General features: G+C 54.5%; 1 protein-coding gene across 8 annotated transcripts in view; it reads right to left on the bottom strand.

Moving 5' to 3' along the window:
• Positions 1 to 3,323: 3,323 nt before the first annotated feature.
• Positions 3,324 to 13,121, bottom strand: part of ADGRL1 (adhesion G protein-coupled receptor L1) — a 46,701-nt gene continuing 36,903 nt past the window's right edge. For 5 of the 8 annotated variants that reach the window (XM_045589299.1, XM_036459477.2, XM_036459478.2 and 2 more), the window contains 12 exons: positions 12,533 to 12,747; positions 12,096 to 12,266; positions 11,442 to 11,651; positions 11,132 to 11,352; positions 10,933 to 10,999; positions 10,442 to 10,533; positions 9,724 to 9,892; positions 8,343 to 8,471; positions 8,063 to 8,159; positions 7,843 to 7,971; positions 7,653 to 7,670; positions 3,324 to 7,140 (listed from right to left, as the gene is read on the bottom strand). In XM_045589299.1, the coding sequence (XP_045445255.1) occupies positions 6,398 to 7,140; positions 7,653 to 7,670; positions 7,843 to 7,971; positions 8,063 to 8,159; positions 8,343 to 8,471; positions 9,724 to 9,892; positions 10,442 to 10,533; positions 10,933 to 10,999; positions 11,132 to 11,352; positions 11,442 to 11,651; positions 12,096 to 12,266; positions 12,533 to 12,747 (2,261 nt within the window). In that variant the 3' untranslated portion in view covers positions 3,324 to 6,397. Of the gene's footprint in view, positions 7,141 to 7,652; positions 7,671 to 7,842; positions 7,972 to 8,062; positions 8,472 to 9,723; positions 9,893 to 10,441; positions 10,534 to 10,932; positions 11,000 to 11,131; positions 11,353 to 11,441; positions 11,652 to 12,095; positions 12,267 to 12,532; positions 12,748 to 13,121 lie in introns of all 8 variants that reach the window. The other 3 variants (XM_045589298.1, XM_036459474.2, XM_036459479.2) reach the window with 2 other exon arrangements.

Below are 13,121 nucleotides of genomic sequence, written 5' to 3'. Positions count from 1 at the left end.
GGAAAAGCCAGCAGGTGCCTGTCATCACTGCTGTTTCCATGACTGCTATGTTTGAAGGGTAAGAGAGGAGCAGACTGAGCTTGAAATGTTGTGGGGATAGAGGCCTATCCTCAGCCCAGCTCCCCAAGGCTTTCCCAAGCGTTTGAGGGAGAGAGGAGGTTTTCTCAAGGGCGAGGCCCCTAGTGCTCTCAGTCCTTTGGGGATCTGAAAAGACTCCTGCTGCTCTGAATTAAGGCCTTCCCTTTGACTTGATTCCCATGGGTCCACCCTGGACAGTCCTACTACTAGCTACGTAGGCACCATCAGGTGCAGTCAGTGGGCATTTCCTCTGACTCTGGGAGCCAGATTGTCAGTCTCCTTCATTGTGTGCCAAGTGGGGTTGGTGGGCAGTGATGACAAGTGGGCAACTATAGCTGCATGCGGATAGCGCTAGAGGCAGCCCTGGGTCTGAAGACCAAGATGGATGCCTGTTCAGCACTTTCTTATTAGCTGAGTGAATGTGGGAATATTCTCTAACTATTGTGGAGGTATTCTCTAACTTTTCTGGGCTTCAGTTTCGCAGCTATAAATGGGGCTAAGTAACACCTACCTCACTGGGTCATTGAAAGCATTAAATTGGATAGCATATGTAAAGTATCTACACAGTGTAGGCACTGTAAACTTGCTTAGTAATCTTATTTAAGTAAGTCATTTAATCACTTTAACCTCAGTTTTCTCATCTGATCAATAGGGATAACAATATATACCTTGTAATAATTAAGTAAGATGAAATGTAGGAAAGAGCTTTGAAATGATAAATCTCAATATAAGCGTTATTCCTATGTACATGCAAATCCATGCCACTAACAACTACCTGAGGGTCATCAGTTGTCCAGCCCAGCAGATTTCTACTGTCTGTCTAGTGGGTAAGGATGTGTAGGGCTGGGAGGGTCAAGGACACAATAGCAGAAGAACAGGCCGTATTGTTATCTTAGGCCAGGATTTTATTTAAAAATCATGATGTCAAAACCACATGTAGTTAATTAATTACCCATAAAGCTCCTGAGCTGGCTCACAGGGCATCTCTCAGTAGATCCAGAGGAATCAATTCCTTTTCCAGCAGAGGAAGAGATTTTGCCTTTTCTTGGGTTGGACACTGCTAAAATATTTAGGTTAGGTTTCAGGGCCATGTTGAATTAAAAACTTAGTATCACATGGTGAGAGAGGTGTGGAAACTGAGACCAGTCAAGGGAGCAGCAGATTCACAACTCCCATCATTCTTAGGTCTCATCTCAGGTTCACTCTGGGTCTTATGTTCAAGTCAGCTTTCCATTGTTTAACAAATATGTATTGATCACCTGTGTGCCAGATGCTGTGCTAGAAGCTGGAACAGCATTGAAAAAAACACCATTCTATATTACCTTCTAATTGGGGAGGTAGACAGGAAACAAGCAAAAAGGATAGTTTGTGAGATGGGAGAACTATGAGACAAAGCAGGACCAGGTTTGGGAAGTTCTGGGATGGCCAACAGCAGTTGAAATGGAGTAGCCTGCTGGGAAGCTCTGATTTGCAAAAGCTCTGCTAGAACAGCCATTGCAAAGGCCCTAAGGCAGGCAGGAGAGTGCCTGCATGTTTGCAGATGAGAAGCCCAGGGTGGCTGGCGTGAAAGGAAGGCGGGGAGCCATGGGAATGAGCTCTGTAGGGTCTTGTTAGCAATTGCGCCGTTGGCCTTTTATCTGGGTGAGAGACGAGGCCATTGGATAGTTTTGAGCCTAGGAAGGACAAAATATGCTTACCAAGATCTCTGTGGTTTCTGTGTTGAGAAAAGCCTGACAGGGGACAAGGGAGCTAGTAAGGAGACTCTGCAGTAGTCTTCAGTGAAAGACAGGGTTGGCTTGAACCAAAGTGGTGAGAACTAGTTAATGCTGGATATATTTTTAAAATTTTTTTTATTGATTTTTTTTTAAGAGAGGAAGAGAGAGGGATAGAGAGTTAGAAACATCGATGAGAGAAAATCATCGATCAGCTGCCTCTTGTACACTCCTTACTGGGTATGTGCCTGCAACCAAGGTACACGCCCTTGACTGGAATCGAACCTTCAGTCCGAAGGCCAACGCTCTATTCACTGAGCCAAACCAGTTAGGGCAATGCTCGATATTTTAATGTTGGAGCCGCCGATGCATTTACTGTCAGAATAGATGAAACAAGGAGATGAGTTCAAGAGAAGCTGCAAGGGTTTTAGCTTGAGTCTTGGGATGGACTTGCCATTGAGGAGCATTTGGGAGGAGCTGGGGAGTCGTGGTCAGGAATTTAATTAATCTGGTTTGGGACAGATTAAGTTTGAGATCCTAATAGACACCCTGGGGTAGATGTGGAGTGGGATGTAGGATGAATGTAAATCTGGAGCTATATGTTCAGGACTCATCAGCATATTGATAGCATTTAAAACCATGAGATGGGGCAAGCTTTCCCAGAATAGGTAGGGAAAAGGTCTAAGGCTGAGCTCCTGGCCTTGCATGCATTAAGAGGTCAAGAGACGAGAAGGCACCAGCCACCAGGTCTGGGAAGGAGTGGCTGGGGAGATGGGAGGAGAAAAGAGGGAGTGTGGTGTTGAGGACAGAGGAGCATGGAGATAGTTTCACTGTTGAGTGGTCATTTCTCTGTGTACTGGCAGTTCTATTTGAGAATTTGAAATACACATGCTGCAAATCCATTGTGTTGTCACTTTCGAAAAGCACCATTTCAGTAGTGTGTGGGAGGGGAGTCTAGGAATCAGACAGGCACAGCATACAGGTCTTTTTTGTTCTAATAAAGCCAGGCCAGGAAGGGCTTCTCTAGACACATGGCCCAGAGACTAGGGCCGGGGTCGGCAAACTGCGGCTTGCGAGCCACATGCATCTCTTTGGCCCCTTGAGTGTGGCTTTTCCACAAAATACCACAGCCTGGGCGAGTCTGTTTTGAAGAAGTGGTGTTAGAAGAAGTTTAAGTTTAAAAAATTTGACTCACAAGAAATTTCAATTGTTGTACTGTTGATATTTGGCTCTGTTGACTAATGAGTTTGCTGACCACTGGATTAGGATATGTATGTAGGTGTTGTAAGCCTGTTGCTCTGTCTTTAAATTGGAGTTTCAATAACCATTACCCACCCGAGAGTGTTCAATGAAAAACTACCTGAATTGCTGCTTTGCCAGGCCCAAAACCTACCAAGTTCTGAGTAGGTTCTGGTTCTGTGACTCCAGGTCTCTGCCATGGTTCAGGCTCCTCAGTGTCAGAGCCTCATGTAGGTGCTCAGTGCAGACCCACTCACCTGATTCTCCCCCCTCAATGAGTCACACCATTCGTTATTCCAAGAAATCTTATTTTCTTTATTGTTTTTTGACTCAACAATTTTTTAAAACTTTTTTTCTGAAACGTTCTTGTTGTTATGAGCCTTTTTTGTTTTGTTCTCGTTAAATGCACTCGACCCAAAATTGGTTTGGCATATCGAAAAGGAGACCAAGGAGGGACTGGGGGCATGGAGGAGGGGAGGCCCGAATGGACAGAGAAATTGAGAGAGAAAAGGAACATAGAGACAGTGAGAAAAATGGAAAGAGGTGGAGACACAGAAAGGAAGGCAAGGAAAACAAAAAAACACACCCACAAAACAAAACCACCCCAGATAAAAATTAAGATTGAAGAGCAAATGAATTTAGGAGCCCAAGGAAGGGAATAGGAGAGGAAACCAAGACCCTTTCTTCTCTATACCGTCCCAGTGGGGGTGGGGGTGTCAAGGCACCAGGTCTGGTTGGGGTGCAGGGATGGACACCTGGGCTCTGGGTGGAGGTTTTGCACTGTGCTGCAGTGGTGTTCAGCCCCACCAGGGGGCCCTGCACACAGTTTTGAGGCCTAGGAATTCACCTTGGTGAATCTGGCTGGAATGGGAACCAAGGGGCCCACTGACCCTCTCTCCCCTTGATTGTCCGTCTGGAGTTAAAAAGCAGGGCAGGGAGAGGATGGGGGGCTCCTTGCATGCCTCCAGTTCCCCTGGAAACTCTCCCACCCTGCTAACTCTGCCAGTCCTCCTGGTGTCAGAGGCAGCCGCTGGTCCTAGCTGGGATGATACATGGGCCAGGCCATCTCCTCCATTTGCCCGCGTCTCTCTGCAGACCTCTAGCTGCCCCTCTTAAAACCCAGGCAGGCCACAGAGCTGGTTCTCATCCTCCCACAGAGCCATCTGGACAAGATCATCCCCGCCCTTACTTCCCTGGGTCCAGACTCACCCACGGTCTTCTGAACAGGGTAAGCCTCCCAGCCAGAAAAAGCCAGCGATGGAACCCAGCACTGCCTTCTCCCCACACAAGTACCCCTACACAGGGCAAACCACCGTCTTTGGTCTGACCCCTTCTCCCCTGATGGGGACAAGCCAGCCTCAGCTCCCCAGAAGGGAGGGGCTTTCTAGCAGCAAAAAGGGCCCCTCCAGCCACCTACCTGTCCCTTTTCTCTAGTTTCTCCCTACAGCCCCTCCCCTTTAACCCAAAAAGTTCATGGTAGCAGCAGACTGAGACCCAAAGATGTTTGAAAACTCATGGCACTTGTGAGAAAAGAGGAAGGGGCAAAAGCGACGAGGGGGTCTGAGCAGAGGTGGAGAGCCACCCCCGAGGAAATGGCAATTATGGGGCTGTGTTAGTGTGGCAACGGGACTATACTACCCCCAGAATTTGTGTGTTCCGGAGGGCCAGAGGGACAGGCTAGAGAGGGGGCCAGAAGAGGTACTCAGGAGACATTCCAAACCTGATACTTCTTTAGGGCCTGCAGGTTTAGGGTTGAGCCCCCAAAACATGGGTGTCCTGACTAGAGGCCCTGGTCTCTTCCTTTGCCTCCTCTGTTGGTGTATGGTAGGGAAGGTGCTATTTCACCTTTGCATCCTATACCAGCCCCACTCACACCCAAACAAGACCTCATCATTCCTGGTCGGTCCTCCTCAGTCACATCAAACCCTGCTGTCCTCATTTTCCTCCCCCATTAACCTCTCTAGGCAGGAAATCAGCCCCCCAGCCCCAGCCCAGAGTTCCAGAAGCAATATACAAGAGGCAGGAACTCAAAGGGACAGCACAGCCATCTTGGCAAAAGCATCTTTGGGTGTGAGGGGTGCCTCCCCTGGGCCAGTGGGGAGGGAAGGGGCAGACAGCTCCCTGGTCCTAGGGCAGGCAGTGAGGTACACGCCCCAGGAGGGCTGACTGATGCCAGGGTCAGGCGGAGCAGGGAAGGAGGCAACAGAAATAGGTGCCTGGAAGGAAACAGGTTCTTTGTTTTGCTGTTGCTTCTAGTTTTTGTTTTTTTCTGTCTCTGGATTGTAAAAAGCTGCTCTGGTGGCCGCCCACCTGGCCGGGATGCACACGTACACGGAGAAGTCCGGGCTGCCAGGGCCCAGCGGTATCGCTCTGCTCCGGAGAAAGCCCGGGCGGGCTGGGCCGCAGGCTCCTGGTGGCTTCAAGTGATGAGATTTTCTTTTTTTTTCTTTTTTTTTGTCTTTTCCATTTCTTTGAAATATTTACAGCAACGGGAGAGGAGGAAAGAGGAAAGGAAAGAAGGCCCCCTAGGGAAAGATCCAAACCCAGGACCCACTCCCCAGGGAGATCCAGACCCAATATCTGCTCCCCAGATAGCCAAGCCCACAGGATTGGAACTGCCCCAATATGGCCACCCCTGTGGGCTGGGGGCCCTTCAGGGAGTTGTGCTTCATCAGGAGTCACCCCAAGGGAGGGGGTCATTGGGTGCACTTGAGGAGGGCAGAGGGGACGGGTTTGCTGGGGAGGCAGGGACTAAGAGCAGAGGGAAGGAGCTTCAGAGAAAAATCCAACCTTTACACCATCAGCCACGAATGCCCATTCCTCTTGCCCTGGGGCGTATCTCCTGGGCCAGAGGCCCCAGTCTCTGGGAGCAGGGAGCTGTAGTGTAGGAGGAACCTGTCCATCTGTCCTTCTGCCCCAGTGCTCCCTCCTGGTGCAGCCTAGCATTTCCGACTACAGAAAGAGGTGCAGATTGATAGGTTCCATCCAGCAGGGCCGTTGGTCCAGGGACACCAAAGCCCTCATTTCTCTCCAGCAGATTGGAAGAGTAGCGGGGAGGGGGAAGTCGAGAGTGAGATGTACCCTTCCGATTTCTCCTTCCTTATTCCCCTTGGGACCTCTGGGTTCCTCCTCATGGCATTTCCCCCAAAGTAAGCTGGTGCGTGTGGCTGGTGGGAAACCCTGTCTGTGAACCCTGCACCTCAGGTCTCCATAGCAGAGCCCCCAAGAGGCCTGGAGGGCCCTCAGTCAAGGGATGCCTGGAAAGTGGCCCTCCAGCCACTGCCTCCTTCAGTCTCCCTAGGCCATCAGAGCCCTACTCAGGGTTCCCTCCCTGGCCTGGGCCACCAGCCCCTGGTCCACGAGGTCCCTCAGAGGCTGGTGACCAGCTGCATCTGCCCATCCCCATCAGGCCCTGGCCCCTCAAGGCCTGGGGCTGCCAAATAGCCTTCGTGGCTGGGCCGCCGCACCTGGTAGTAGCCCTGCAGGGGGTTTCGGGCCACCAAGGCTGGAGGGCGCGAGGTGTAGTAGATTTCAGGGGGGACAGGAGGTGCGGGTGGGGGTGGGGGCAGGGCCTCGCTGGGCCCCTCAGGGCTGCTGTCCGGGTAGGAGGGCGAGTCCCGAAGGTTGGCCCCACTGGCATAGAGGGAGTCCCGGCCCGGAGGGGAGGAGAGGGGCCGGCTGGTGGCCCCGTCCTCTGCTGTGCAGCTCTCCGACTCGTCCAGATCGCTCTGGTACAGCACCGACTGGGCCCGGGGCAGCAGCAGAGGCTCCTCCAGGGCCTTGTAGAGAAGTTCAATCTCTGCCCGGTCAGCACTCCCGGGCCCACCAGCCTCTTCCTCGCTGCCACCCCCCGGCACAGGTGGCCCCGGGGGCTCAGGCGGTGGAGGGCCTTTGGCCCCGCTGCTGCTGCCCCGCAGGTTGTTGTGCACCAGCTCCGAGATGATCATCTTCTCAAAGGCGGCAGCATCTGCCAGGTTCCGGCCTCGGGGTGGCTCAGGCGCCCCATCCCCTGGAGGGAAATCCCCACTTCGCAAGGAGTAACTGTTGTTGAAGTTGCCGTTGAGGGGCAGTGTGTCCATGCCACAGGCTTCCCGGCCTCCCAAGGGGTGCTCTGCAGGTAGAAGGGGGCTGGCTCAGGAGGAGGGCCAGGCACCGGGAAGGATCCAGGCCATGTGGGGTGGGGCTGCCTGGGTTTACCCCTGTCCCTGGGGACTAGTTCTTTCATTCCTTCTCTTCCTCATTGGCAGTGGGGATACCCAGCATGCAGGTTGGTGGAAGGAGGGGGAGGGGGGTTGTGGAGACCAATTTTCCCAGGTTTCTTTCCCAGCCAGGGGCTCAGAAACTTAGCAGTGTGAGAAGACGGGGGTGACCGCTAAGATTCTGAGCCCCCGGCTGGGAGAGAAACCTGTGCTTGACCCTCATCTTCATTCCCTGTCCAAGGCCCAAATACAACACCAAGCAGCTGCCAAACCAGTCTGCATGCATATGCTTGTGGGTGTGTGTTGGGGCGAGAGGGAGACGCACTCTATGAGTTCTCCTCCCTAAATAAGGAGGCCACCCAAGGAGGCCGCCGTCTCATTCCCCTCCCAGCCTCGGAAATGTTACCAGGAAAGTCTCACGTACTGGGTTCCCGGTAGCTCCCTGCAGGTGCCAGGCCAGGAGGGAAAAGAAAGAAGGTGAATAGGCTTGGAATGTTGAGTCTGCACTCCAGTTCAGGAGGCACAAGGGCACCCCAAGTGAAAACCCCTCAGGATGCAGACCCCACGCTCCCTGACCTGGGCATTGCCCTCTCCCAGCACTGGAGTATTCTTACCTGGGGAGTTGAAGACGGGGGGTGAGGAGGGGTTGAAGCCCACTGACTCGGCAATGAGGGTGTTGTAGGGGCTAGTGCCCCCACGGGGCTGCAGCACGGGGTTGGTCAGCAGGTGGTTCCCCATGGTACCTGCCCAGGAGGTCAGAAGTAACAGGGCGGCTTGGAGACACAGGCCGGGATCTCAGGGGACTGGAGCCAGGGACCAGGGATACCATCTCACCTCGGTTCAGAGTGGGGGTACTGTTGATGTCACCCGCCATGAAGGAAGATTCTGTCTGTTTCCTCACGGTGTCGTTCCACATCCTCCGAATTCGGCTCTGGGGATACAGCCCAGACATAAGGGGACCCTCAAGCTGTCCACCGTCCAGAAGCTTTCTGAGACCACTCGCCTGGTGACCACCACCAGGGACCTGGACAAAGCACTGCCCGCCCCTGGGGCTCCCGGGTCTAACACTCAGTCCCAGGGAGCCCTGCCTAGCGCCTGGCCCCAGCTCAGGTACCTGGGTCCCTGTGTAGTAGCGGGTGTTGCTCCGCATGGCTGAGGTCTTAAGCGAGCCGTGAGCTCCCCCGGGCGGGGAGCGGATGCAGCAGTAGGAGTGTCGCAGGCACTTGCTGTACTCCTTGTGCACCTGGGAGACGGGAGAACAGGCAGCTGGTAGCAGGCACTCCCACTCAGAGACCAGAGACCACGCTACGGGCGGGCATCAGAAACCTGTCCTGTCCCCCAGCAGCCATCCAGGGAGACTCTCTCTCCTCGCTCAGGCCCATCTTCGGTTCTTCACCTCCACCAGTTTCTTACCTATTCAGTGACTCAGCAGCTCTTTAATGCATATCCTGTATGTGGCAGGCATAGTTTAGGCTCCGGGGATAATCAGAACAAATCAGACATAAAGCCCTACCTTTCCGAGCTGCTATTTTAGTAGACAGAGACATAACACAGATGCAAACATCTGTACATAACGCAGGATGTCTATCGTGTTAGGTGCTGCGAAGACCTATGGCTGAGGAGGGGGTTAGGCAGTGCTGGTGGGGAGAGGAGTGGTGGTGGTGGTTTGCAGATTTCAGATCAACCAGGAGAGGCCTCACTGAGAAGCAGACGTTTCGGCAAAGACTTGAGAGAAATAGACAGCAGGCCCTGTGGCTATCTATCTGGGAGGAGCAGGGAACAGGCCATGAGGAGGGTGCGTGTCTAGGTGTCTGGGAGAGGGCAGAGGAGGGCACTGCTGGAAGAGGGAACAGAAGGGGCCCTGGTTGGGCCTTGGGTGCCTAGAGGTTCCTATAAAGACGTTACTGTCCCTGTGTGTCCAATGGGGGCTGCCAGTTTTAACAGGAGGAAGGATACAGTCAAACACTCGGACTCTGATTGGCATCTCCATCCCCAACCTTAGCCTGACCCACCTCACTGTCCCCCGCGACTAACAGTCTGAAAGGCCTCCCTCCCGCCACTGCCTTCAGGACCAACTAGACAAATGCCTTGGCTCAGCTTCCATGGCTCGAGTCTTGTATGGCCTCTCCACATTGCTCTGCTTCTGTTAGCACCTTCATTTACTTTCTTAAGATTTAGATTTTAACATGTTTTATTTAAAAAGGAAACTTTCCATCACCACAAAACTCATAGTTTATCTCATAACTATTCAAGTAGGAAACATCTGTCTGGATGGGGCCCAGGGTCATCTCCATTTAGCATGCCTGCTTCGTGCCCCGAATCCTGGGAAGGGGCCCCATCACCATGTCCCAAATCCGCCCTGTTTTCTTGCTCTTCCAGTCTTCCATCCTGCTCTTTTCCAGATCCTCTTCACCCCTGGCTAACTCTTCCCGGACGCTGAGCCCACGCTCCCCTCTCAGCAGGAGGCAGGCACCTGGCCTCCTCCTTGACCTCACCTTCTTCTGTAAGGCGCAGTGAAAGACGAAGATGAAGACCCCCTGGAAGGCGTTGAAGGTGGTGAAGAGATAGGCCATGACGACCGACTCCTTGTTGATGAAGAGGAGGCCGAAGGCCCAGGTGAGGCCGAGCAGGAAGAGCAGCGCGATGGCCCCCAGGGCCCAGGATCTGGGGAGGGTGGGAGAGAAGGCGGGGACATCAAAGACCCGCTAGTAGTGATGCTTCCCTATTGGCCTCCGTGGGCCTGGGCGCCCTCTGCAGAGGCCCACCTAAGTGAGTAGGCCTCAGGATAACCCCTGCCCAGCGATACTTCCACCCAGCCTGGGTCTGAGGGGCAAGCAAAGGTCGGGGGCCGGGGTTTGTGAATGGTCAGTCATTTCCTGCATCCTTCATCCTTTTGGCCCTATTTCCAGGCCTTTAAACTATATTTTGTTGTCTATTTCTCTTTAACTTGCCCTGAAATAGTCTCACTTTTGAATTCAGTCTTGCCCTCAGCAGTTATTCAGGTATGTCCTCCAAACCACAGGTTGAATATGCTTATGCCAGGTTTTTTAATACACATGAGGTAGATATATAACAAGCACAAAAAGACACCACTTTGTCCTTAAATCACGTTGTGTGACAACAGAGTGACAGCACTACATTTTACAAAGTCCTGGGAGAGGCCGGGCCAGTGTGGAGTTTTTGGTGGCAGGGGTGCAGGGAGGGGGTGCTCACTTAATGTTGTCTAGGCGACTCGAGTCAGGCTTGAGCACAGATGAGCTCCGGATCATCTTGTGCAGGGTCACCATGAGGAACACCAGGTTCACCTGGGGGCAGGACAAGGGGAGGGGCTGTGCTGGGGTTGCTTTGCCTACAGTGCGAGTTCCCGGCCATGTCTCAGCCTGGACCTCCTTCTTCAGGGCCTCTCCTACAGGTGTACCTGCCCCAGGTGCTCACCACTGGTATAACTGGAAGGGTTAACAGGGTTCCCGCTCCTGGAAGGATGGGGCCCACAGCCTGCCATAGAGCAGGGGCTCAAATTCTAACTCCCGGATGGGTGAACCTCTATGCTGGAGCTCCACAGACCCACTGTGCTCTCGTCCTCTTAGTTGGCTGTTCAGTTCCCACGGTTTTCAAGGGCTTGGGGAGACTGGGATTGCTCGGGGACAAGGCTAGCCTGGATAAAGGATGGAGACGCAGTACTGGGGTACCACCTTCCAGCTTACCACAATAACAAAGGAGACAGGCCCAATGAAGCTCCAGATGAAATAATTATCCACTCGGAGCCAGCAGCTATAAAGGAAGCAGGGCCGGTAGATAGAGGCGGGGGGTGGGGGGGCAGGGATCCCTCCCTCTGACCCCAGGAGCCCAGTGCCCCAAGGGAACCAAGCAAGAGGAGAGATGGGGGTGGGGGGAGGCACTCACGCCTTCTCGGTGCCATAGCTGCGGTAGTCAATGGCAGCTGCGATGCCTACCACCAGGGCCGGGAAGCAGTAGCCACCTAGGTAGTAGTACTTGGTGCGGGAGTACTCGCTCTCAAACACCTCTACCAGCAGCAAATAGAGGTGCACACCCTCCAGGCACAGCCAGGAGAAGGCAGCCAGGAAAAAGTAGTGCAGCAGGCCAGCGAAGATGGGGCAGGCAATCTGGGGGGCGAGGGTACCACAAATGAGGGGCTGCCCGGCCAGGTGGCCTCTCCTGCCTCCCCCCACCCCCTACCTTGTGCCTGGCCCACCTCATACTGAGTCTTGTCTATGCCAACCAGGAAGAGCAGCTCAGCCAGGAAGAGGTTGATGCACAGGTTCTTGTGGATGGTGTTGCGGTCAGTCTGCAGTCCCCGCAGGAAGCAGAAGGTGGAGATGCAGATGGCCAAGCAGACCAGGGAGATCACGATGCCTACCCAGGTGATGACCGACAGCAGCAGCTCATTGATGCGGCCCTGGTACTGGGGGACAGCAGAGGGTGCACTCAGCGCCCCTGACCACAGCCAGGCTCACCCTGGACTCAGCTAAGTGCCAGCTGGAGGCAAGGCTGCAGGCCACAAGTACCGCTGGTGCAGCCCCCACCCCCTGGCCTACTGCCCCTGGCCAACTTGCTGGCCCCACCCCTCTGCAGGCGGCGCGCTCACTTCCTCATGCTCTGGAAGGCGGGTGGAGAGATGACAAAGGTGACACCAACTTGCTTCTCCAGAGGGCCTTGGGAGAAGGTGGGAGTGTGACCAGAGAGAACCAGATGTGCGGCCTTGTGCCCTGGGCAAGACTGGTGGCCCCCCATGCCCATGAAGCTGGTCTTCCCTGGCACTGCCCATGCTTCACTCTATGATGCCATGCAAAGCTGGGCCAGAGAGTGGGCCCGCCAGGAGAGCGCAGCGGAGCGCCAGCCAGCTTACGATCTCACGGTGAGCCATGAGCACGGCAAAGTTGGTGAGGTGGCTGCAGGCACATGTGGTGTGGGTCTTGTTGGACTCCACCAGGCGGCAGCCCTGGGTCGACCAGTAGCCCAGCATGGAGCGCTCCGAGTAGTTCCAGAAGGAGCAGTTAGCATTGAAGTGGTTCTTGGCCTGTTGTGTGGTGGTGGCCGGGGAGTCAGATCTGGGGAGTCCCTCTCCAGCCCTCACCCAGCTCCAGGGATAGCAACAAGCATGAGAAGCGCTTGGCGCTCCAGGTGGCACCTGGTATCTCTGGGGACAGATGACCTAAGCAGCTGAGGTGGGGGCTGTAAGGGGGTGCATGGCCCAGGGAGGGGTGCAGACTTGCTTCTGGGTGGATGAGCAGGGGGATATGCAGCATGGGAACACAAAAGATGCTGGGACCCTCCTCAGCTCACCTCCAGGTGGGCGACAGTAAAGATGACAGGGTCCATGAGGAAGACACGACTGGACTCCTTATTGATAGAGGCTGCGATGACCTGTGAGTTCACCACCAGGGAGGTGCCCCCTGGGCTGCCTGCGCCCGTTTCGCTAGCCAGCTTCACCGTGGCGTTCTCAGTGGACAGGAAGAGACCCAGGTTGTTGTAGAGGATGAAGACGACTTTGACCACCCCTGGGAGGACAGGTGTAGCCGGGTTTGCCACTGGCCCTGGGCTGGTGCAGCTCTGGCCACTGGGACCTGGCTTTGCCAGGCGAAGCCCACGCGAGTGGGGCTCAGAGAACCCTGGCCTGGGACAGCTGCTCGGTTGCAGGCGGTGCCAAACAACAGGGCCGCAGGCCAGAACACACAGCGCCTGGGTCCCTGGGCTCCTCTCACTTGTGCGATTTCGAGCAAATCCCTAACCTCTCTGTGCCTTAGTCTCAAACGGGACTGAGATCAGCTGCTGCTGCGCCGAAGTGAGCCCCGCAGACTGAAGTGGCCTGGCTCTACGGGGCTTTGGGAGGACCCCATGAGTACCCTGCAATATTCCCCCAGCTTGAGCAGAG

The sequence above is a fragment of the Pipistrellus kuhlii genome, unplaced genomic scaffold (assembly GCF_014108245.1).
Source record: "Pipistrellus kuhlii isolate mPipKuh1 unplaced genomic scaffold, mPipKuh1.p scaffold_m20_p_30, whole genome shotgun sequence".
Taxonomy (NCBI): Eukaryota; Metazoa; Chordata; class Mammalia; order Chiroptera; family Vespertilionidae; genus Pipistrellus; species Pipistrellus kuhlii.
Note: the sequence above shows the minus strand (reverse complement) of the source record. Positions and strands in the feature narration are given on the sequence as shown.